General features: G+C 38.9%; 1 protein-coding gene across 1 annotated transcript in view; it reads left to right on the forward strand.

Annotated features, from left to right (window-relative positions):
• The window catches only part of LOC120532052 (protein unc-13 homolog B-like), an 812076-nt gene that overhangs the window by 102316 nt on the left and 682864 nt on the right, over nt 1-26896 (forward strand). Inside the window, exon 2 of the mRNA XM_039757963.1 lies at nt 25487-25516. Within this exon, the coding sequence (XP_039613897.1) occupies nt 25487-25516 (30 nt within the window). The remainder of the gene's footprint in view (nt 1-25486; nt 25517-26896) is intronic.

Consider the following 26896-nt stretch of genomic DNA (forward strand, 5'->3'; position numbering starts at 1 on the left):
ATAGACAAGCGGTGGCGCAATTGTAGAGTCTTCGCCTCTAACGCTGACATTCGAGGTTCGATTCCCGAGAGGGGATGTACTGACTATGTACGCGCTACCCGATTCATTTTACCTTCCCATCTCCTTGGTTTGGGACGTATGAAAAAATATTAGGTTAAGGCAGAATCATGTTACGTTATTTTTAAAATTTTCCCTTTCTTAGCACAAGCACAGTTGAGAAGCTTCGATGCATGTACTCCATAACGCGTTAAAAAATAACGCATTTAATCACACTTTCAATTCCAAGCAAACGGGAACTTTTGTCAATGCATGATTTCCTGGTACATCCATTACACTGATGCACACATCACAGCTACAAAAATGTTAGAGTCGGAATAAAGCGCGTTCCTACGACTGATCATTTCGACTACCCGAGCGAAGCCTTGATAAAAGCATGGTTTTGTGCACACTGAAAAGCAAGCAAAATTAGATGCATTACAGAAAGCGGACTTTGTGGCTCTTACTGGGGATCATTGGACTTCCGTGACCGTTAGTAATTCTAAATACATCTAATTACAAAATGTTCAATGATCACACTGTTTTAGCCTAATGTACAAAATAATTTTGGCTAATGTTACTCAGAGTTTAAAGAGTAAGCTGGTCAAATTACCTTTTATGTTTCTGACTTATTTTTTTAAGAAGAAAAACTGCACTTTATGGTGAAATTTTGGTTATTATTATTTAAAGACAATACTATTCTGAAAATGTACTTAAAGTACTTAAACTACCACTTTATTTTTAAGTCTGCCCAATTTTAACCAGGGATGATATTTTTGTTTCTGTTTTGAATTCAAATGCAGTTTAAAGGCTTTTTTTCCAGAAATTAAAACAGCTTCAGTTTACAATATTCATGTCCATGTCTATTATTTGATTCTGTAAGCCCACTAAAACCGTTTTAAATAAAAAAAAAAAAACATTTGCGATTTGGGGCAAATTTACGTGTGCGATTACATACGATTAATCAAGATTAATTCTTACACAGCCTCTAATTAATTGGATTAATTTTTTTAATCGAGTCCCACCCCTAATATATATATGTAGATATATATATGTAGATTTGTATATATATGTGTATATATATATATATATGTTTATATGTATATATATGTTTATATATGTGTCTGTGTGTGTGTGTATATATATATATATATATATATATATATATATATATGCCAGCAACACTCATGACAATTACAAAACAATTACATTGTCAATCATGTTACGTTATTATTAAAATGTTTCCTTTTCTTTTTACTTCTCCGCTGCCAGTCGCAGCTATTTTGCTATATATATATATATATATATATATATATAAATAGATAGATATGACAACAACACTCATATCAATGACAAAACAATTACATTAACAATCATCTTACGTTATTTTTAAAATGTTTGCTTTTCTTTTTCATAACTTCTTTAACACACTACTTCTCCGTTGCGAAGCGCGGGTATTCTGCTAGTGTATTTATATATGTATTGTGGTCCAGGAGGACCAGAGGAGGGCTTGTGCCTCCTCCAGACTGCAAGGGGGCGATCGCCCTGGTTGTACTGGGGGCCACGGGTAGAGGGCTTGGAAGCCCAACCGTGTAGAGGCCCGTGGCCACCGCCAGGCGGCACCCAGGTGCCTGAGGAACCCTGGAGCCCAGCACTTCCGCCACACCAGGAAGTGCTGGGGGGAAGACTACAAGGGACACCCGGACGGCTTCCTGTTGCGCAGCCAGCACTTCTGCCAGACAAGGGCGTGTCTGCGGAGGAGTGCCGGGAAGCAGCTGGAGCCCATCCGGGTTCCCATAAAAGGGGCCGCCTCCCAGCAGTCGGCGCGAGAGTCGGGAGGAAGGAAGACAAAGCTGGCGAGAGGACAGGAGGTGGCTAGAAAAGGACTGTGTAGCCTGGACTTTGGGGAGTCGGTGCAAGAGGCACTGGGGTTTGTGAGAGTACGGTAACTTTGTAAATATTAGTCTGTAATTAAACGGTGTGTGGTGAAGAACAACATGTCTGTCTGTCTGTGTCCGGGCCAGCGTCCACAATATGTATATATATATATATATATATATATATATATATATATATATATATAGCAAAATACCCGTGCTTCGCAGAGGAAAAGTAGTGTGTTAAAGAAGCAATGAAAAAGAAAAGGACACATTTTGAAAATAATGTAACATGATTGTCAGTGTAATTGTTTTGTCACTGTTGTGAGTGTTCTGTCATATATATATATATATATATATATATATATATATATATATATATATATATATATATATATATATATATATATATATATACACATACATCCACACATATATATATATATATATATATATATATATATATATATATATATATATCTACATATACACACATACATATACATACACACACACACACACACACATATATATATATATATATATATATATATATATACTGTATATATACACATATATACAGTCTTTGGGGTGTGAGCAACTGTTGCTGGGGGTGCCAGAATCCATGAAGGAAGAAAAAGCAAAACATTATTTGTACATAATCTTAATTTATTTATCCATTCCTAAATAATTAAATGGGCAGGCTATTTCGTATCAGTGCAATACGCTGTTTGTTAAAACGGATGACTCTTGCTCTTACGTGCAAGTCTGCCTGGATATTATGAACTATCGTATCTGTTCAAGTTCTATTTAAATTTTAAATAGAAGGAATTTTTATTTAGTCAACAGAATATTATTCCGGAATAAATCAACTCAAACCTTAAATAACTTATAATATTTTGCTCTCCATAAAAATATATCCTGTCTAAATTATACAAGTTCGAAATAAATTAAACGTTTAAAGAACAAACATTCAAATTTCTTTACTCTTATGTAATTTTATATAAAAAATAAATTTAAATTTTAAATATCCCAAAAGATTTTGCTCTCCATAAAAATATATCCTGTCAAAATTATACAAATTCAAATATGAACATGGTGCATAACAAAACCTGGAAATATAAATAAAATTTGTTCTTTTCAGCAATAACAAATCAAATCATTCAGTTGTCTTTGCTCTTATGTCATTTTATCAGAGCTGGACGCCTGGCATCTTTTTTTGGCAACAAGTTCGTTTATGTTTGGTGTGAGGTTCTGTGTTGTGGAGATTCTCAGGATGGACTGCAGGTGCTCATCAGTGAGGCGACTCCTGTGTGCTGTTTTGTTAGTCTTCATGACTGAGAAGAGCTTCTCACACAGATATGTGCTACCAAACATGCACAAGGTTCGAGCCGCATGTAGACGGAGCTGGAGCATTTTGCGGAATGGAGTGAATAAACTGTGCGGGCGTGCAGTATGTACTTTGCCTTCAGTGTGCCATTACACTGCAGCTCAATCACCTCCATCTGAATCTGCACAGGTGCAGTTTCCACATCGACGGCAAATGGGTTGCGAAACAACTCAAAATTCTTTTTTTGTTCTTCAAAGTCACCAAAGCGCGCGAACTCAGTGCGCAGTGCGCCAGTTTATCAGCAAAGTGCGATTTGGGAACACCGTAGTGCCGACTTGGTTCAACATTACTTGGCAACAGGGAAAGTGGGGCAAGTTGCACTGGTGCATTTGTGTCTCCCATAAAAGTAGCTTCACTTGAAATCACTTTGTGATTTTGCACGGTAAAAACGTCTGCTGAAGTGTCAGATTCTTCTTTAACTCTTCTGCTTTCTGTATCTTGTGCATTGCATTCAGGTCTTTCAGGTTATCTTGATGTTTTGTCTCATAGTGCCGTCTTAGATTAAATTCTGTAATTACAGCCACATTAGCTCCACAAATGAGACACACGGGTTTACCGCAATGTCAGTAAACATATACTCAGCCTCCCATCGGTTTTAAAGGCTCTATGTTCAGAATCACCTTTTCTCTTGGCATCGTGTGGGCTAGCTTCGCAATAACTTGCAGCATCATAAGCTAGACTTGATTAACGCGTAAGTGTTGGCAAGGCAGCTGAAGCGCTGCATTATGGGATCTGTAGTTTATTGTGTTACCAGCGCTTCATATCCCCGGCCATTAATAACAATAATATATAAAATGATCTCGGGCGGATATAATTACACCGGGCGGATGTGGCCTGGGCCTTGAGTTTGACACATATGGACTCAATTGAACTATTTTTTCAAATGTGATCACGCAATTCAGATTGAGTTGACGCGCACTACAGTACATCAAGCCCGCGTGCTATTGTGGTTTTGCCTGCGTGCCTCAATAAGTTACCCTCCCCTCGCTTTTACTTTTTTACCGCTCATCTAATGAATACACTGAGTATGGCTTTACCAAAACAATCATTGATCGCGAATAAAGTATCCATTATTCATAAAGCTTCAATTGGTGATCTGTCTTTCTGCGTTAACCGCATAGTTTTTCATACGTCTCAAACCAAGGGGATGCAGGCTAAAATGAATCGAAGCAGCGTACATACTCAGTGCATCCCCTCTCGGGAATCGAACCTCGGACGCTGGCGCTAGAGGCAAATCCTCTACTATTGCGCCACACCATGTGGTTTGTCTATTTTAGCGTAGCAGTGTAATTCGGTTTTTGTTCAGCACTCTTTGGAACTGTTGCTTTTTGTCTGCGACTCGCCAGTTCACGTGAGCCGCTGAATATGGTTTTATATGTCACTCGCTCGCTTCTAATTGTTTCGCTGCGTTCTTAATTATATAATGTATGTTTTCTTCAGCGTTTTGAGCTCTTCCTGGTTTTCTACGTACTGCGTGATTACTTGGGAGGCGTGATGATGTCACACGTAACTCCGCCCCACACGGCTTTCGAGCTCAACTCCATTACAGTATATGCAGAAAAATAGCTTCCAGTTATGACCATTAAGCGTAGAATTTCGAAATGAAACCTGCCCAACTTTTGTAAGGAAGCTGTAAGGAATGAGCCTGCCATATTTCAGCCTTCTACCTACACGGGAAGTTGGAGAATTAGTGATGAGTCAGTGAGTCAGTCAGTCAGTCAGTGAGGGCTTTGCCTTTTATTAGTATAGATATATGTATAGGGGTGTATATGAAAGGGGTGGTGAACAGTGTTACACTGGTCAGCTCCTGAGGCCTGTTTAGAGAATGAGATTGCCGAAGATAAAAGGTACGTGCCTACGTAACATATGAATGAAAGAAAGACAGCGGGTAAAATGAATGACTACGTAACAGCACTTTCCGGAAATTATTACTGTTACGTTGTAGCCAGCGAGTGCTGCACGTCTCACAGTTGTACCGTGGCTTGCACGCTTACACATGTCAGTGAAGTGATCCCTATTTATGCTTTGAAGAGCCTGGATACCTATGTGTGTACCTTTTATAACTATTATAACTATATTGTAATTACAATAATGTAATTGTTTTGTAACTATAACTATTTTATAACTTATATAGTTATTGTGTAGGTTTTATTTAATCCACGGGTATTTCACCGCTGCGAAGCGCTGGTATTTTGCTAGTATATATATATATATATATATATATATATATATATATATATATCTATATATATATATATATCTATATATATCTATACTAATAAAAGGCAAAGCCCTCACTCACTCACTCACTCATCACTAATTCTCCAACTTCCCGGTGGGTGGAAGGCTGAAATTTAGCAGGTTCATTCCTTACAGCTTCCTTACAAAAGTTGGGCAGGTTTTATATTGAAATTCTACGCGTAATGGTCATAACTGGAAGCTGTTTTTCTCCATTTACTATAATGGAGATGAGCTTGAACGCCGTGGGGGCGGAGTTTCGTGTGACATCATCACGCCTCCCACGTAATCACGCAGTACATAGAAAACCAGGAAGACCTCTTAAAAGCGCTGAAGAAAACATGCATTATATAATTGAGAAGGCAGCGAAACAATAAGAAGCGAGCAAGTGACATACAACCATGTTCATGAGTTCTGCTACTTCGGAAACAAAACACGGTGTAAATCTACACTTTAAATTAAGTTCATAGACAGGCTGCCGCTGCGCTTGTAATTTAGTGCCTGCCCATATAAGGCCGTCCGTCAGCGGCAATCCAATAGCAAACTGCCACTAAATATTCACGGGTGAAGGACTGTGTTTATGGAGAGGAAGATGAGATGAGAGGAAAATACCCGCGCTTCGCAGCGATGTCGTGTGTTAAAGAAGTTTTGAAAAAGAAAAGGAAACATTTTAAAAATAATGTAACATGATTGTCAAAGTTATTGTTTTGTGTATTTGGCGGCAGCGTCACTAAGTTCTTTTCGTCTAGCTGCATCAGAAAATGTACCACGACGTCTGAAACGCCTCCTTTTTACTGTTTTCTCACAGCCTGGATTGCTGCTGTCATAATGGGTTTGAGTCTACATATATATATATATATATATATATATATATATAGTGGCAGTAGGGGGCAGTAGTGCACCCTTGAACCCTCAGGTACAACTCCAGACACCAGGTAAAAGTCCACGACCTCTTTTATTTCTTCACACAATGTGCACAAAGCAGCCTCCACACTACTCATATACAATATAATAATAACAATAATCAAACACTCCTCCTCGCCCAGACACTTGCTCCTCTACCTCCCAGCTTAGCTCATTGTCTGGAGCGAGGCACCGCCCTTTTATAGCCCCTGACCCGGAGGTGTTCCTGTCCCAACAGACCACAGTTCCTTATTCCTTCCGGTCAGGGCAAACAGTCCTTTCTTCACCCGAGCACGCCATTCCTTCTTGTCACGCGTGACCGTGGACGTAGTCCCGGTCATAAGGCACGACAGAGCCCATAAGTCCCCCACAGCGACTCCTGGTGGCCCCAAGGTATCCAGCAGGGCTGTGTAAAAATACTACAAAGTCCATGAGGCCCTGCTGGACCTCGGGCATGATCCTGCTGTCGGAGAGCACCTCCTAGCTGCCTGGGGTGAGGACCGGCATGGAAAGCCGGTAGTCCTCCACAATATATATATATATATATATATATATATATATATATATATATATACACACACATACATATATTCATATCTATATACATATATACATATCTATATACACATACCTATCTACATCATATACACACACATATACATACATACACACACACAAATTATGTGTGTGTGTATATATATATATAATGTAGATAGGTGTGTGTGTATATATATATATATATATACACATACATACAAACATACACACAGGTATATATGTGTATATATATGTATGTGTCTGTATGTGTGTGTATAGCTTTGGTCACTGAGTGCAAGGGAAAAATAATAAAATATAGTCTATAAGTTATTAAACAGTAAAACATTAACGTTTTAAGAAGTACAGGTACATTGAGCACTACTGGAGTGGTTGCGGGTAAACTACATTTTAAAGACTGTGTAACACAACAGGTAAGTAGTACTAACAGCAGCTAAAATGTATATGGGTCATCTCTCGGTAGTAGATTCCTTTTGAAAGGCGCTACACGACGGCTGTGGTATAGAAATTACATTTTCTATGTGAACGTTCAAATTTCTGCCTCTGGTAATGTGCCTTACCGGCATTACCAGCAATTAAAGAAAATTAGTTTTGTGTCCTCTGCAGTGTTAAGAGAGAAAGGCTTTGGTTTGGGATAAAAGGAAAAAAGGTGTAAAGAAAGGAAAGTTGCCTTTTTCTTTTATCTAGTATAGAGAGATGTGTTTGCTGACGATATGATCGCCTTTTGGGGACAGTCGCAGTGTGTCTTTTGTAGACTGGCGAGACGTCCCTGCCGTTAATTGGCTGTGATGGCACTTCAGTCCTCCACTCGTGTGCATGTCTTCGTGTGCATAATCCGAGCTGATGACCTCATAATCGTATACGTGCAAAAGAAAGTGGGACTCGCCTTAATATTAATTTGCCATGTTGTAGAAAAGGGGTCCCGTGTTTGCACTTGTTTGGGCTGTAGCTCAGGGGGAGGATGAAAAAAATTAAAACTGCTCACTTTGAATTAAGGCAGAAGCATAGTCAGCATCTCAAATCCCGGCACAGCTATGCGCGCGCGCCGGCTGCTCGACTTTTGCTGGGCAGGAGACCCCAGTTTTTGCAGACACGTTAACTTACTTACAAAGTGATCAAAACTCTCGTTTATATCCTGCGTCCTCTCATTTAACTTGTATCCCGCATTACCCGTGGGCATGACAAACGCCAGTGGCAGCCTGTGTATGAACTTAATTTAAAGTTTAGGTTTACACCTTGCTTTCTTTCCGAAGTAGCAGCACTCATGAATATGGTAGTATATGTCACTGGCTCGCTTCTTATTGTTTCGCTGCCTTCTCAATTATATAATTCATGTTTTCTTCAGCGCTTTTTGGAGGTCTTCCTGGTTTTTTATGCACTGCGTTGACAGTCAGTTCACGTGATTACGTGACGTTGTCACATGAAACTCCGCCCCCCACGGCTTATGAGCTCAACTCCATTACAGTAAATGGAGAAAAATACCTTCCAGTTATGACCATTACGCGGAGAATTTCGAAATGACACCTGCCCAACTTTTATAAGTACGCTGTAAGGAATGAGCCTGCCAAATTTCAGCCTTCTACCCACGGGAACTTGGAGAATTAGTGATGAGTCAGTCAGTCAGTGAGTCAGTCAGTGAGGGCTTTGCCTTTTATTAGTATAGATGTATATATCTATACTAATAAAAGGTAAAGCCCTCACTGACTGACTCACTAACTCACTGACTCATCACTAATTCTCCAACTTTCCGTGTAGGTGTATACAGTGTATGTATATATGTATATGAAGAGATCCTAAACTTATTTTGGCTGCAGACCCCTTTAACTTTCAATACCGTCGACCTCTTAGTCATTTACTTTACTTGCTCAAAATTAATAAATTTGTACCATTCTCAATATTAAATATTTCACTAGATATCAAAGTTTCTATTTTAATCACTTGTAATTATTGATTGAAAAAGATAAAAGGACTACGGAATATAGCATTCACTTGTGCAACATTTAATATTGAAACCTGCACTAACGAAAATTAAAGCAAAAAAAAATATTAGCAGAGTTTTTTTTACATTTTTGACATTTATGAAATAAATATGTAAATTCAAAATAAGTACAAATAGTCCAAGCTGTACTGTCTGCCTTTCTTTTTTGGTTAAGTCATATTATTACCTGAAGAAATAAAAACTTTTATCAATAAACAATTTTGACAGCCCCTTTTGATTAAAAAAAAAAAAACAACAAAGTCTGTACTTACTTGAAACAGAAAATTTTTGTTCAGATTCGAATAAACTGTGTCCTCTTAATTCTTTTTCGTAGTACTGCTCCTCAATAAATAATTATATTCAAAGTTCAAATCACAAATAAGTACATGTCACATCAATCAAACCAATTTATAGTGTTTTATGAAAGAAAGACTTATAGATTCTACTAATATCAAATATCCGATGTCTCGTCCCACCGCGAGCAAGTGCAGACATGCAGTGGTTTTTCATGTCCGCACTTACTTTGATACGTTCGATAAGACAATGCACAGACATGTTTGTTCTACATGTATTTTCATGCATTCTTACGTGTGACTCTTTTAGTGACACATTTTACCTTTTCGTTCACAAGTTTGGTATGTAGTGTTTTTTTTTTTATCAAAAAAGTGTTTTTTTGAATTATTTTACTTCTTAATTAGGTACCTATTGGAATTATAGATATTTTGAAGTAACTTACAAATAGCAGTAGTAAGAGGGTCTATTTTTTATGTACAATTGTATGATTAAAGCATTTCTGGTGTACACCAATTCTTGCTTTTCCTTGATTGACTTGTGTTGATAGTCATTGCAAAACACAGTAGATCATGTAAAAGTGGTAGCTTTAGTCAGATTTGAGTGTAGCATTTTTATCTGTTCTCTTGTACCATTGTGAAGTTTTGAAAAGTTTAGAACAAAAGCAGCAAGCAGCGAATTGTGGTTTCCTTTAAATTATTACATACAGGGATGGCTTTAGGGAAAGACTGTGTAGGAAGGTGCCACTGATCGTGTGTTTCACTTGTGCCGATTTCTAATCTCTAAGGCGAGCCTGTTCTTAGTTGTCATTAACTATTCATGGGTGCTTGCACCCACCAGTACCTAGAGGAGACATGAACCCTTGAACATACAGCATTGACATTTACACACTGCGTTTTTACGTCCAGTGGAATGAATTTTTTAAGCACTGTACATATGAGAACACATGAAAACAAATATTATCATGAATGTCATTCTCAAAGACTTGGTATTGTAAAACTGTTTATTGGTGCCAAAACAAATTAGAACTCTCAATAGCTAGTAAAGATCCAGCATCATCTGTATTATATGTTTGTCTGTCTCATCCGAATTGTGTTCTGCCTTTCATGTCAATATACTGTACATTCACCGGCCTCTTTGCTAGGTACACCTTTCTAGTACTGGGTTGGACCACCTTTTGCCTTAAAACAGCTGTAATTCTTCATGGCACAGATTCAACAAGGAGCTGGAAACATTCTTCAGGGAAACTGGTCCATATTGACATGATAGTATCATGTAGTTACTGCGGATTTGCTGACAAAGCATTCCTGATACGAATCTCCTGTTACACCACATCCCAAAGGTGCTCTATTGGATTGAGATCTGGTAATTGTGTAGGCCATTTGATTACAATGAACACTTATTGTCATGTTCTAGAAACCAGTTTGAGATGATTTGAGTTTTGTGACATGGCGTGTTTTTCTGCTGGAAGTAATCATCAGAAGATGGGTACACTATGGTCATAAAGGGATTGGACATGGTCAGCAAGAATAGTCTGGTAGACTGTTGCATTTAAACAATGCTCATTTGGTACTAAGGGACCTAAATTGTACCAAGAAAAGATCCATCCACACCACTACACCTTATATATTCCTTATATTGCACTTTTGGCTAACAGACATATATGAATAAGTGGTGTTTGTCAAGTGGTTAACATGTTGGACTTAAATAATCAAAGGTTCAAGACCAATGTAGACAAAAAAAAATTGCTTCAATTTGAAAATGAATCAGCATTGGTCAAGTGCTTAGTGTGTTGGATGTTTACAAAATTTTATCCGGCTTGCACACTCAATATCTATACATTTTAATTGAATTAAATTAATTCTTTTATGGGCGCCCCACAATTTTTCTTTTAGTCACATTTGACGAAAAAATCTTAGAACAACAAAAAAAATTGTATTTTACTTTTTACTGCATTTTAAAATAAAATCATGTCACTTTAAAATCTTGTTTTATAATTTTTTGTCTGTGAAAATGTTATCTTAGCCATTTCTAAACCTGCTCTTTATTTTATCATTTTCTGTTCCTTTATTCGCATTGTTCATTTTGAATTGTTGTGAAGTGTGTTGAACTTAAGGAAAGCTCTAAATAAATAAATAGTATTACATATAATGTATTATTATTATAACCTCATTCATTTCAATCAAGAGTGATGTTTTTGATACCAATCATATACAATTCTATCCATTTCACAAGACATAGAAAGGCAGATAATACTTCATTTGAAACTAAGACATTACAGAAACTCAAATACAGTGGAACTTTAGTTTACGAGTAACTTGGTTTACGAGTGTTTTGCAAGACGAGCTAAATTTTTTAATAAATTTTGACCAGATAAACGAGCAATGTCTTGCAATACGTGTAGTATGGATGCACTTTGTCTGCTAAGCGTCATGTGATCACAACTGAGCTGATGGTGGTTCTCTCTCGCACGCACGTCTCTCTCTCTCTCTCTCTCTCTCTCTCTCTCTCTCCCTCCTTATCTCTCTCGCTCGAGGCAGCGTGTCTCTCACTCCTTATCTCTCCGCGCCCCTCTCTCTCTCTTTCTCTCTCTCTTTTCTCTTCTCTTCTCTTGAGGGCAATCATCTCCTATTCTCCGTCTGAGTCTGTGTGCCTCACCCATATAGTCAACATCTGTATGAGCGTGTGTGCTGTGCCACCTATACACTGCCATAGAAGATGGCAAGTCCCCATCTTCTGCCCCAAAACATGAAGCTGAGTCTCAGTACTTTAACAACACCAGCTTTATTCGTCTTGAAACAGCAACATCGCTGTTATTTATTGTCGCTGGATCTTTATAATGTTTCTTGTATCACCCATCGACGACAGGTGCTTATAGCATGTCTGCGATCTTTTTGGATGCTCTTATATGGCGAACTGCTACAGTGGTGGAAGACTGCGATTGCTTTGGGACACTCTTCCGCGTGTCATCCCTATGGGTGGAATCCCACATGAGTTTAGAAACTCACTCACACCAGCCATGATTCTTTTTAAAGGTAAAGTGCAGGTTAATTTGTTTTATGTATTTTTACTTTATATATTGTATTAATCATTTTTATGAATAGTTTTGGGTTGTGAAACGAATCATCTGAGTTTCCCTTATTTCTTATGGGGAAATTCACTTTGATATACGTGTGCTTTGGACTGTTAGCACGTTTCCGGAATGAATTATGCTCGCAAACCGAGGTTCCACTGTATACTGTAAACACTCCCAGTAACATCTGGCTTGGATAAAGAATAGAGCTGTTTCCGTATAATAACAGGCCTGTTGGTTAGAATAAAGTTGATTAGATTGTGGTTAGATCTGACCAGTTTTGCAATTTACATTTAAAGGTAAATAACATTTGAATAAAGTAGGTCCAGCTTCTTGTGTCTATATGCAGAACATGAAAAATGCTGATCGAATTTTGCCATTGTTCCTTCCTGTGCAATCGATGAAATCACAATTATTCCAGTATCAGATTGATTAATCATTAAAGTGTTGGCAACAGAGTGAATTGTTTCTGAATCTCTTTTTGCAGAGGGAGAAATACAAACATTAGTCAGGATGATGTAACCCTTTCTGCAGGCACAGACAAATTCTGATAGTCCGTATTTCAGTTTTTCAGTACAGTAATCCCTCGCTATATCGCGCTTCGACTTTCGCGGCTTCACTCTATCGCGGATTTTATATGAAAGCATAACTAAATATACAACACGTATTTTTCGCTGCTTCGCGGGTTCTGCGGACAATGTGTCTTTTTACTTCCTGTACATGCTTCCTCAGTTGGTTTGCCCAGTTGATTTCATACAAGGGATGTTATTGGTGGATGACTGAGAAGCTAACCAATCAGAGCACGCAGTTAAGTTCCTGCGTGCTGAATGCAGTATTAACCAGGAAGTCTCGTCTCGCTCATTCAGCATCAACGTGTTTCGCTGTGTAAAGAGTTGTGCTCTTTTGTGTTTATCTTTGTGCATAGTCAAGCCCTTCATTATGGCTCCAAAACGATCTGCTACTGCTTCAGGGGCGTGCCCAAGCAAAGCGGAAGATGTTAACGATTGCGAAAAGGTAAACGCTTTGGATTTGTTGAAGGCTACGATTCTTTTTATTTAAAAAGTAGGAAAGGAATATAAAGATCTACGGCCGCAGTGTCCTTTTAACCAGGGTGCAAAATTAGTTGTAAGTGGATGTAATAAGGCAGTATTCTGGATGGAATCTGCTTTAGGGATTTGGATTGAAGACTGCCAGAAGAAGAACGACGGCAGTGCTACATAATCGCCTGAAGTGGCTCCTTTGGAAGAGCTATACCGCTCTCCTTTGTTGTGCAGTAAAATGAAACTCATTGTTAACGGACAAGTCATCGTGTCGTTGTTGGTGAGTAACCATAATTAATTTTCTACTTACAGTACTTTGTACATGTATGTACGTTTAGTGTCACTGTACACACATTTACTGTATACTATTTTTCTTGCATTGTACGTATTTATTGCTGGGCCTGTCTATCGTAATGGCTGTAACATATGTGATATCGGAGACACTCAATATCTTTAAAATAATATTTAGGTTTTACTGTATATAAACAGTGTGTTTATATAAATAATTTCAATGAATCTTACCTAATATCTAAGAGAATACAAAGGGATTATGGTGTTTAACTCTGTGGGGAATATTTATAAACAGTGTGGGAGAGTTTATAAGGGCTTAAAATATATAAAAATAACCATACAAATAATATGGTTTCTACTTCACAGATTTTCACCTATCGGGGGTCTGGAACATAACCCCATGTCGAGGAGGGATTACTGTATTTCAAGTTTTTGGGAAGCAAGAAATTTTTGTTACCTTTTGATTTTATCAATATTTGTATGCATTTGTCATGATGTTTATATGGTGTTTTTATAATGAAGTAAACACTTGCTATTGATTTAACTAGATATAAAAATACAGTTCTTAGTTGAGTCTTGCACAGTACTATGTATATGTTGTGTGGAAAGACAGCCCCCGGACACAGACAGACAGACAGACACCAAATGTCCTAAAACACACACATTTATTTACAGAAAGTCTTTTAACACCCAACACAATGCTGTAGTCGGCCCACACCCAGTCCCTTCTTTCCTTCCGTCTCCGTATTTCTGTCTTCTTTCCTCCATTCCTCCCAAGCTTCCTCGTCCCGACTCTGGCTGAAGACAGGAGGAAGGCGGCCTCTTTTATATCCACCCGGATGTGCTCCAGGTGCCCTCTGACGATCTTCCTGCGGAACTTCCTGGTATGGCAGAAGTGCCACATGAGCACCTGGAAGCACTCCTGGTGTTCCTGGTATTCCTTCCAGCAGCAGTTCCGGGTGTGGCAGAAGTGCTGACATCAGGGGCTCCTAAATCCTCCGGGTGCCAACGTGGTGGTGGTCACGGGCCCCTGTAGGGTTCAGCTTCCATGCTTAGTTCCTATGGCCCCCATACAGACCAGGGCGGCTGCCCTCTCATGGCCCAGGGGAGGTATAATCCCTCTCCCGGTACTTCCAGGCACCCCAGCTAGGCATAAGCCCCCAGCTGACCGCCACAGTTGCTAAGATTTCCTCATGGCATGGGAAAAAAATGATATGAAGTTTCATCTCAAACAAGCTATACTCAGTTTGAAAATAACATTTAGTTATGATAACATTTAGTTATGATGTTAAAATAACATTTAGTTATGATGTTAGTTGAATATTTTTGTTTTATTATAAAGAGTAAATATGTACAACACTAAATTTGTCATTGGGAAGTACACTGTATACAAAATTATGAAAGTATATAATATTTTTAAATATTGTGCCTGGGTTTTACCACTCTTAAATTATTGTATAAAGTCCAGATTGTGATTTTTAATACCTGTTATTTACCTAAGAACTACATAGCACATAATGTTAACTTCTTTTCTGTTGTTAGCTAGTCAACCAACATAACTACGTGTTAGCAATTCACTTTCTTGGCTGCATGTTTGTTTCAGTAAAGTTTCTTTTAGCAAGCTCTGCTTTATGCACATATGTACTGAGATTTGCTTTCTCACACAGCTCATCTTATTTTTTTGTAATATGGGGCACAGGAGATTAGAGAATACACTTCAGGATTTTAGTAATTTATGTATTTTTTCCTCACTTTATAAATAAATCTTAGATTATGGGAGACTCTGCCAACACTTAAGTCAGTCAGAATGAAAACAGCCGGATATGACATAAACTGAATGTTGATTCGAGAGAAGTGTGCATTGCCAAAGACAACTATAAGAAAATTTGCTTCAAATCCCAGGCAGCCCAGTGGGGTCCCTAAGTAGGATTAACTGAGTGTAAACACTTAAACTGTTCCTGGTACCTTGCTTCACCCTGTCCATCAATTATTCTTTTATTCCAAAATAATCCCAAAAATTATTAGGGAAAAATAATTAGCCCTCCATCCTTTATGGGATATCACTCGCAGCTGTAATATTAAAAAGGCTGTCAACATCATGTTTTTTTAAAAAGCAAAATCATTCATATGGCAGTAATTGTCAACTGGACCTGACGACATTGAGCCTCCTCGCCACAACCCCTACTTCCAACTAGAAACAACCTGCAGTCCCTCTCAACAAATTTGCATTACAGTATTTAGCTAAATACTAATGTTTGTTTGTATTAATGCGATATCAAACTGTCATGTCCCAGTCAGAGTTACTCACTGGCTGGGGGTTTAAATTCATGTTTTATGTCACTTCATTTTTTATTCTTTTATGTTAATTATGAGCATCTTTCTTTATTTTTGCTTTGTTTATGTATTTAAGATGCCTTTATGTTCCTTGTGTTTTGTGGGTGGTCTCTCAACAGGTAGGTCCACCTGCCAATCGGTGACAGGAAACACCCTCTGCCCTGTAAATTTGGTGGGTTTGTCAGTTTCTGGCAGTTTGTTTTTTTGGAGTTTTTGTGTATTGCTTTATCTTAAAACGCGTTTAAGATTTCTTGAAATGTTTTTATTTTAAGACATCTCTAATTTGGCTTGTTATAGTTATTGTTCCAGATGCTCATCAATTAGGTCACTCCTCTGAGTCTCAGTTATACTGCAAACCTTTGTTGCTTATGAGACTGCACATCTTACTATTTGGGGAACATCTGTTATCTTCCCATGTGGCACTTCCATTCTGTATAGGTTGGAGAACTTCACTTCTGTTTCTGCATTTCAGCATTTATGATTCCCATAAAGTTAATTGTAAGAAAAAACAGACTAGAATCAATTTTATTTTAACTGGTTATCTTTTCAGAGCTGAATATTTGACCAAGCAAGTGAACAGATGGCCTTAGGATTATCTGCGAGCTTAGCTTTTTGCTTTGTTAAATCTGACAAGTAGAATATCTAGTACAGCTACACAAACATTTACTTCGTTGTGCGTGTTAAGGTAGAATTTATTGAACAAATTTGCATTTAATTTCTATAACAATTTGATTGAAAGATGGTAAAAATAATATTTTTTTGTTCTGGGCAAATTAACAGACTAATCTGTGTTTTGTCTTTAGTCAGGAAGATAATTTGAATACATTAATTGCAGTTTCAAAACATAAATGTTGCACACAGTTAATAGATAGATAGATAGATAGATAGACATTGGGCATATTTTGGCATCTTCTTTAGGTTCTCCTTTAATTTAAATTTAAGAAGAAATTTCAAAATTTGAATGTAAAAGTCATTACGAGCACAGTGTTGTATGTATTACCAGAATAATTTGAATTCTGAACTAAAGTCAATGGTTGAAGCTGTGTGTTTGCTGGAATTTCAGTAAAATTGAACCCTGAAATCCTGAGAGGCTGCCTTAATTAGTCTGACATAACATTTTTAAGATACCTCTGACAGTGTGTCGGAAACATTCACACCAGTAGCCAGCTGGAGGTCATTTTGTAAGGCTCTGGCAGTGCTCTTCCTGTTCTTCCTTGCTTAAAGAAGCAGATAGAAATCCTGCTGCTGGGTTGATGCCCTTCTATGGCACTGTACAGCTCTTCTTGTGTAACAGCCTGTCTCCCGGTTATCTCCTCTAAGCTCTTGAGATTGTGCTGGGAGACACAGCAAACCCTTATATAATGGCACATATGAATGTGCCATCCTGGAAGAGTTGGACTACCTGTGAATCCTGAGTTGGCGGCAGGTACCACCACCTGCTAACATTAGTGACAAGGACACTACCAAAATGCAAAACTAGAGAATAATCAGTCAGGAAGGATTAGGAGAGAACAAATGTCTGTGCCCACCAACTGCAAAACCATTCTGTTTTTGGGAGTTCTCTTGCTGTTGCCTCCACAGTGCACCTGCTGTCACTTTAATTTGCACCAAAGCAAGTGAAGTTGATTCACAATGGCTTATGCTTCTTAACTGGACAGACTGATATCCCTGAAGCTTAATTGGCTTAAGGTATTACACTGTGATGATTAAGTGTTCCCTTTACTTTTTTGGAGCTGTGCTTGTGTTTATTTATATACATATACTAGCAAAATACCCGTGCTTCACAGCGGCGAAGTACTGCCTTAAAATTTTTATTAAGAAGAAAATTAAACCTTTTTAAACTGAGGGAAAATATACCAGTAATTATTTGTTAAGGATCTCTTTGTATACCACATTGTCAGTTCGGCCCTCCGGTTGTAATATGACCAAGCTGTGCGCTGAGCTTACTCTTGAGCATGCAACGTAAAAAAAAAAAAGTAATCTTGTCTGAAATCTCACAACTTGGAATGCTGCTGTCATAATCGGTTTGAGTTTCATGGTTTGTTTCAATGACGACAGTATTTGCAGGACTTGTGTTGAAGTGACATTCGTTTTATCGATAACTTCACATCCAGCTTTTGAGAGTTTAAACATTCATAAACATCAAAGTGTTCACTACTGAAATTGTCACCTGTGAATCTAAGATGTTTAAGAGGCATTGGCGGTTGTCGAAAGATGTAAAATTCACATGCAGAACCATAGGTGAAGGGCTTAAGCATTTCACTCTTATAGTGCTCCTGTGTAGTATAATTATCTCCTGTACCGTCATCAGTCCACACCTTGAACCTTTCCCAGTCATTAAATACATAAGACACAATGTTCCTCCGGATATCAAGAGTGAGCCTGATATGGCCGTGCAATATGTAACAAAGAGAATGGAAAAGGCAGGTGCCATCTCGGTAAGTGACAGTTCTTTGATCGATGGTGATCACCTCGATAGAAATGTTAATGGGGGTACGGTTGGAATGATAAATGAAACGGGTACCTGAACAATGTAAAGTAAGTCTAAAATACCTACACAATAACTATAATCATAATAAATGAACAATAAAACAGCGGAGAAGCTGTGAATTAAATAAAAAGGCTGTAGTTATCAGCAGGGAGACGTGAATCCCGTGGCGAAGCAAGGAAGGGAATGTAGAGACCGGAGCGACGGACGGCTTTTTATAGGCAGGCAGCCAACAATGTGGGAGGTGTTGGGATGGGGAACCCAACGCCGCCTCACACGGTGACCGAGCTGCAGGCTATGGACGTATATATGTACGTAAGTAGGATCCAGTTAGTGTTGGGAACCTGCATACCAAATTTCTTGAAGATGGGCCCATAAGTAACAAAGACCGTTGGAAAGTTCAATATGGAGGCCAACAGTGGTATCATACCACTGAACTAAGAACGTACATCGTTTTTGGTTCGCGCAGGGAGGCCGCCTACCAAATTTCGTGAAGATGGGGCTATTAATAAGAAAGTTCAACATAGTAGACGTTGTTGACCGTTATGACTGTTATGTGTAGAATTTCAAAATGAAACCTGCTTAACTTTCAGAAGTAAGCACTAAGGAATAAGCCTGCCAAAATTAAAAAAAAGATGGCTTATTGATCTTGGTGAAGATCTCTGATGCGAGATCTCTGCATTATTGGACTCGGGCAGTGACCTTTGTGTTCTCAGACAGGGCTGTCTTGACGACAGATACCTTAGTAACACTGAGACTGTAAAAATATGTTGTGTGCATTGAGATGTTAAAGACTATCAGACTTTGCTTCTTCCTTTGACTTATAAGGGTCGTCACTTTAAAGTTTGGTCTGCCATTTCGGACTGCTGCCCATGGCCATTACTGATAGGCAGAAGGAATGCCCTTTTTCCTAGAATAATTACTGAATGTCGGGCACCAGTCGTCGAGTCCCCTGTTAAGCTTAGTGGGGGGGAAAAAGAAGAAGAAGAAGTCGTGGCGGCCAGGGAAGATCTAGAGCCCCAATTAGATATTGAACTTGATCTCTCCAGCGAGACTGAGGGAGGCACCCCCCACACCCCCCAATTTCCCAGAGTAGCAGGCAGGCCCATCTACATCTTCTCTGCTTGCAAATGCCTCTGAACACAAACCGAGCACTAGTGAGCAGTCGGATATTGGGCACTTGCAGCATGCTGATAGCTCATTAGAATATGCATTTAAACAGGCTTGTTCTGCTAATGATTCCTATTACCAAGAGCGAGAATCTGGGGGCTTGAAAACCCCACACTTTCCTGAAAAAGATGGTTGCCTTTTCAGAGTGATTTCAGATCATTTAATGGGGGAATTTATTGAACAACTAGTTGTACCTGAAGTACATAGGGAAATTCTTTTGCAGCTGGCCCACTCTCACATCTTGGGAGGGCACCTGAGGGCAGAATATGGGAAAAGATGTTGAACGGTTCTGTACTTCATGTCCTGAGTGCCAGATCGTCTCTGCTTATAAACCTCCTCGGGCTCCCCTTTGTCCTGTACCTATTTTGGAAGTCACCTTTCAGCGGGTGGGATTAGATATTGTAGGCCTTTTGCCTAAGACTAAAAATGGGCATCAATATATGCTGGTGTTGGTTGACTATGCAACATGATATCCATTGGTGGCTGCTTTGAAAAAGGCTAATTCCTCCACTGTAGCCAAAGCTCTGTGCAAGATTTTTACTCGTATTGGCATCCCTAGACAAATTTTAACTGATCAGGGTAAACCTTTTACTTCTCGTGTCATGAAACAATTGTGTGACAGCTTTGCTATTAGGAAATTGAGTACCACTGTTTACCATCCACAGACGAATGGTTTGACTGAACGATTTAACAAGACTTTAAAACAGATGATCAGGCGATTTGCTCATGATAATCCCACATCTTGGGACTCTGTCCTGCCTTTTGTTATGTCTGTGGTGCGGGAATCGCCGCAGGCGTCCACTGGCTTGAGTCCGTTAGAGTTGTTATTTGGCAGGCGCCCGCGAGGCATCCTGGATGTTGTATGAGAGGAATGGATAGGAAATGAGACAATAGCTTTGCAGATCGGGTGATTTTGTTGCAAGATAGAATTTCTAAGCTTTCTTCTATTGCTGCGGAGCATCAGCAACGTGAGCAGGAAACTCAAAAAGTCTTTACGATAGGTGCTGTAAGCTCCGTGAATTCAAACCTGGTGATGGTGTTTTGGTACTGATTCAGTCTGACCCACACAAATTCTTAGCTAAATGGCAGGGCCTTGCCATTATTTAGGAGCGTAAGGGACCGGTGAATTACAAGGTTAGAATACCAGGCTGGCACAAACTATTTCAGATTTTACACGTTAATCTCTTGAAGGAATGGTATGACCCGCAAGGGGTGTTACACTTCCTTGGCTGCTGTCTCTCAGACCAATTGGTAATGATTTGACCGACTCACAAAAGACAGAATTGTTATCTTTGATTGAGCGGAACACTGTTGTTTTTTCAGACTTGCCAGGCATGACTAACCATGCAGAACACAAAATCTCTACTGAACCCGGTGTTCGGGTACAGATGCGGCTGTTTCAGATCCCGGAAGCGCAACGAAATATTGTGCACAAATAAGTCAAGAAGATGCTGACATTGGGTGTAATTTGTGAAAGCAAAAGTGACTGGTGCAGTCCGGTTGTATTAATTCTAAAGCAAGATGGTTTAGTTCGCTTCTGTATCGATTTCAGGTGCTTGAAGAAGGTCTCTAAATTTGATACTTATCCAATGCTCCGTGTAGATGAGCTGTTGGAAAATCTGGGTCATGCGACCAATATCGCCACCCTAGATGTCACAAAAGGTTATTGGCAGATGCCTCTAGAGGCTGGTAGTTGTGAGAAAACAGCATTTGTGACTCCTGACGGACTTTATGAATTTACCAGACTCCCGTTTGGTCTTAATGGGGCACCTCTAATTTTCCAGTGTATGATGGATCAAATCTTGCGTCCTCATTCTGAATATTCTGGGGCATACCTTGATGATGTTGTGATTTTCAGCAATGATCGGCATACGCATTTAGAACGTCTTCAGGCTGTCCTTGAAAGCTTGAGACAGGATGGCTTGACAGCTAACCCTAAGAAGTGTAAATTGGGTATGTCTGAGACTCATTATTTGGGTTATTCCATGGGCAGCATTTACTTCGGCCACAGTTTAGAAAAGTAGAAGAGATGCTCGCTTACCCATGTCTAAAAACACAAAAACAGGTACGCGCTTTTCTGGGGCTTGCTGGTTATTACAGAAGATTCATCCCAGACTTTGCAAATAGGGCTGCTCCTCTTTCAGAACTTAGTAGAGGCAGGAAAACCTGCCCTATTTTATGGACAGAAATTTGTGAACATTCCTTTTGTGATTTGAAAACTGCTTTGTCTTCTTATCTGGTTTTGTGGAATCCTGATTTCTCTAAGGATTTTATTCTACAGATGGACGCAAGTGCATTTGGTGTAGGCTCCGTCCTGATTCAGGTTTTTGATGGGGAAGATCACCATATCACATGCTTGAGTAGGAAATTGCTTCCCAGTGGATGCAATTTTTCGACTGTTGAGAAAGAATGCTTGTAGATTAAATGGACTGTGGAAGTGCTTCGTTATTACTTATGGGGTCAAAATTTCATATTAGTGACATATCATGCTCCACTTCAATGGTTATACCATCAGAAAGGTACAAAATCTCGTCTCATGAGATGGTTTTTGGGCTTACTTTAAAGTTTTACAGTCAGGCATCGACCTAGCTCTGAGCACGTTAATGCAGATGTATTGTCACGCCTGTTTGAACCTGGTTTGGAGAGTCGCTTGATTCACGAAAATGTGAATAAAGCTGAGCGAGGGGGTGTGAGCTGGGGGGGCTGATCGCACCCTCAGAATACAGACGTTCCTGAGAAAACCCGAGAAAAACGTTGACAGACTACCTTCACATTGCTCCTTACCTTACCTGTGTCGCGTGATGAGACTCTCGCTAAGTACTCCGCATACTTAAAAGCCGGTACAGCACCTGTCAGTTTTTGGAATTGATTGTTTGCATTCCTCTCTCTCTATCTCTCTGACATTCTCTGCTCCTGGCGGAACTGTCATCTCTTTCTTGTCATGGAGCACGTTTAAACTTTTGAAAAAGAGGCAAATGTTCGTTTGCAGTGTTTGAATAAACTTCTTGTCTCTACAACCTCCTGTGTTTCTGTGCAAATCTGTGACCAAAGTGTGACTCATATATTCTGCGGGACACCATATCTCAGTTCTGTGTATAATGATGGAGTACTGTCAGTACAGTTCTGTACGTATTGGAATCAATTTGATAAATAAGAACTAAACCAGGTGAGCACAGTGCCTGTTAGCCCAATATCATTTTCTAGCCTGTGCAGTAAAATAGAATGGTCAATGGTGTCAATCGCTGCGCTTAAGTCTAACAAAATAATTACAGTGGAATTACCTTCATCAGAGGATATCAGAATGTTGTTTTACAATACGCTTTAGTGCAGTTTCTGTACTATGACCAGTGTGGAAACCAGACTAGAATTTCTCAAATAAATTGTAAGGTGTGACTGAAGCTGATTGGTGACTACTTTTTCAAGTATTTTAGAGAGAAAGGGTGAATTTGAAATGTCTCTACATTTACTAAGAATGTGTGGGTCTAGGTCTGAATTTTTAAGCAATGGTTTAATGACTGACACTTTTAGTGCCTCAGGTACTGTGCCATGCAATAATGAACTAATAATAATGTCAAGAATAGGTGCTGCAAGAACATCCATTGCACTTTTTACTAGTTTTGTTGGCACTGGGTCTAGGGAACAAGTAGTAGGTTTAATTTTAGTCAATACTTCCTGCTCAGTTACAGGATTAAAATTTCTAAAGTGTTGAATGCAAGGTGAGACAGGGTCTGCCAAACTAGTATGTGATTTGCATTGTGATGCTCAGATCTGGGATCTTATATCTTGAATTTTCTCATTAAAGAAGTTCATAAAGCCTGTACTGCTAATTTCTGTTATGCTAAATTTAGGGTTATGTTAATTTAGAACTTTTATTTTTGCTACCTGATGCTTCCTGTGTTGCTATATGGTTGTGAGACATGAATGCTAACCAGTTACCTGAGACAAAGACTGGACTTCTTTGGTACTGTGTCTCACCGGAAAATACTTGGGTACTGTTGGTTTGACTTTGTGTTGAAAGAGTGGTTGCTCATCGAGTCCAGAATGAGGCACATTACCTGCATTGTGAGGGAGCATCAGTTACGGCACTATGGCCATGTGGCGCGTTTCCCCAAGGGTGATCCAGCTTGTAAAATCCTCATTTTTGGGGACCCGAGTGTCTGGACCAGGCCAAGGGGTCGCCTATGTAACAAACACATGGCTGCGGCAGGTAGAGGGTCATTTCTGGAGGGTGGGACTAGACTGCGTGTCTGCCTGGGGGGTTGCAAACCGGGATTCAGAGTTGTTTCATCGTGTAGTGAGAGCGGCAACGCATTGTACCAGTGCATGCTCCCCAACTTGACTTCACTTGACTACATGAAAACATGAGATTAAAATTTTTCCTTGGCCATTACTAAGAACTACATAGCATAAGTAACATTAAAAGTTTGTATTTTTGGTGGAGTATTCTTTTAATGGCTTGTTGAATGCAGTTAATCTGCTTCTATGGAAAAGTTGAGTACTGTAAATTTAATTGTTCGAAGAGTGCATTTTTAGGTGCTTTTGTATAAAATACAAGAAACATCTGCTATCATCATTTTATCTGCCTGTGTGTCTGCTTTCATGAAACAACTCAGCTCTCAATGAACTGATTTTATTGAGATTTGATACAATAATTGACACATTTAATCTACAAGAACATTTAATTGAAAGTTTTCTTTCATTGAGACATTCAAATAGAGAACCTTTAAAAATTAAATTTTCTTACATTTAAATAAATTAAACATATTTATCGACATCACTGTGATTGTAGTGGTTAGCCTTACACTTCAGTGGTCATTGGTTCGGTCATGTCTTGGCCTGTGGGCTTTCAATACTGTCACCAGTTACTGTTAATTCTTTCCATTTCCTAAACATCTGAAAATTAGATTGTTGATTTTGAAGTGGATCACTGGAAGTAAATTGCCCTGAGATGGAATAGTATTATTGGCCCATGCCTTGTTTCTATGTTGATAAAGAAAAGTATCACTTGCAAAAGGAGAGTAACCAAACAAATTGTGATTTAAGTTCCAAAAATGGTCAAAGTCCCACCAAATTCTTCCAGCACAGTCTCCTATCGGAAATGCTTGCCTATTGGAGTTTCCTTCCATCTCTCACAAACATCTTTACTAGAAATTTATGTTTTGCTCATCTGGAAGTCATTCTCAATGGCTTGCCTAAACTCCACCCACATATAGATTTTTGGTTTAAACAATATTAGAGTTGTAAAACTTTCAGATATAAAGACAATCTTCCAAAATTTTATAGTATACTACAGTATATTTAATTGATTCTCTCATAAATTCAGTCTAACTTGAAGCCATTTCTTATACTGAAAACATATGTTAAACTTAGATTCTATGACCCTCCTTCTAAAGAAATGTGTGAGAAGATCTTCTGAAACTGAACATACTTTTACATCATTGAGATCTATTGGGCCATTTCTTTTGTGTTTGGTTTATTTAGTTTTAGTATTAAAATTATACATTTTGCTGTTTAAAAGTTTCATACGTCTGCTTTCGTGTTGGCTAGAAACGTGAACTTTTTGGAATGGCATGATGGAAGGATAAGAAAAGACTGAAACTGACATTTTCCATTTCCGTCCATTATTTTCCTCTTTAATGGTCAGGTTTGTAATATGCCTTACTGTATTGCTAAAATTGAGGCTCTACAGCCTGATGTAATAAAAGCGAGAATTTTAATTCTAACAGTTAAAATAATAGAAGACAGACCACTGTTTTGGAAATATCATTAGTATTTTTCCATTTGTTGTTTAACATTGACATTTTTTCTCTTTTTTCCTCCAGTGAAGAAAGCCAAGTTCAATGGGCCCCAGGGTAAGTGTTTGGATTTTTTAATTATATGTGCATAGTAGATGAGCTAGTAATGAGTTGGGAATCCTCAAGGTAAAGTTTCACATAAAAATACTTTTCACATAACTACACTGGATCAAGGAGTCACAATAAAATAAAAGTGAATTATTTCTGTGTAGCAAAGAAAAAGAAAAGCACAAATGCACGATCACTAAGTCTAAGCAGCAACCTATATGCTCTATAATGCTTAAACATTTAACGTAAGGCAAACCTGCCTTGACAATAATAAATGAAAGTAAACTCAACTTGATAATCATTTGTTTATTACATATAAAATTCGCATATACATGTGATTTCAATTATGATATGCAGTGGTCCCTCGCTATATTGCGCTTCGACTTTCTCGGGTTCACTCCATTGCGGATTTTAAATGTAAGCATATCTAAATATATATCACGGATTTTTCGCTGGTTCCTGGATTTCTGCGGACAATGGGTCTTTTAATTTATGGTACATGCTTCCTCAGTTTGTTTGCCCAGTTGATTTCATACAAGGGACGCTATTGGCGGATGGCTTAGAATCTACCCAATCAGAGCATGTATTACATATTAAATAAAACTTCTCAATGATATACAATATGCTTCCCGTGCGGTGCTTGATTGTTTGCTTTCTCTGTCTCTCTCACTCTCTCTGCCTGACGGAGGGGGTGTGTGCAGAGGGGCTGTTTGCACAGAGGCTGTTTGCCTAGAAGATACGGGCGCTCCTCTACAAAATGCCGCTTTATCGCGGTGCTTCGGCATACTCTCTCGCTCTCTCTATCTGACATTCTCTGCTCCTGACACACATTCTTTGAAGAGGAAGATATATTTGCATTCTTTTAATTGTGAGAAAGAACTGTCATCTCTGTCTTGTCATGGAGCACAGTTTAAACTTTTGACTAAAGTTTGTTATTTCATGTCTAGAGGGCTCTAATAATATTAACAGTGTGGGAGAGTTTAAAAATAAAGAGCTTAAAATATATAAAAATAACCATACAAACATATGGCTTCTAATTTGAAATTTTCATCTATCGCGGGGGGTTCTGGAACGCAACCCCCGCGATTGAGGAGGGATTACTGTATAGGCTTCTTTTACTGCTGAAAAGAGAGTTTTATTTTCTGAAAACATTTTAATAGAAATAGTTAAAAAAATAGCAAAGCAAAAAAATATCACTTGAGGAGAAATATCCATCCATCCATTATCCAACCCGCTTTATCTTAACTACAGAGTCACGAGGGTCAGCTGTAGCCAATCCCAGCCAACACAGGGCGCAAGGCAGGAAACAAACCCTGGGCAGGGCGCCAGCCCACCACAGGCCGCGCACACACACAGCCAAACACCAAAGCACACACGATGGACAATTTA

This window comes from Polypterus senegalus, chromosome 7, assembly GCF_016835505.1.
Source record: "Polypterus senegalus isolate Bchr_013 chromosome 7, ASM1683550v1, whole genome shotgun sequence".
NCBI lineage: Eukaryota > Metazoa > Chordata > Cladistia > Polypteriformes > Polypteridae > Polypterus > Polypterus senegalus.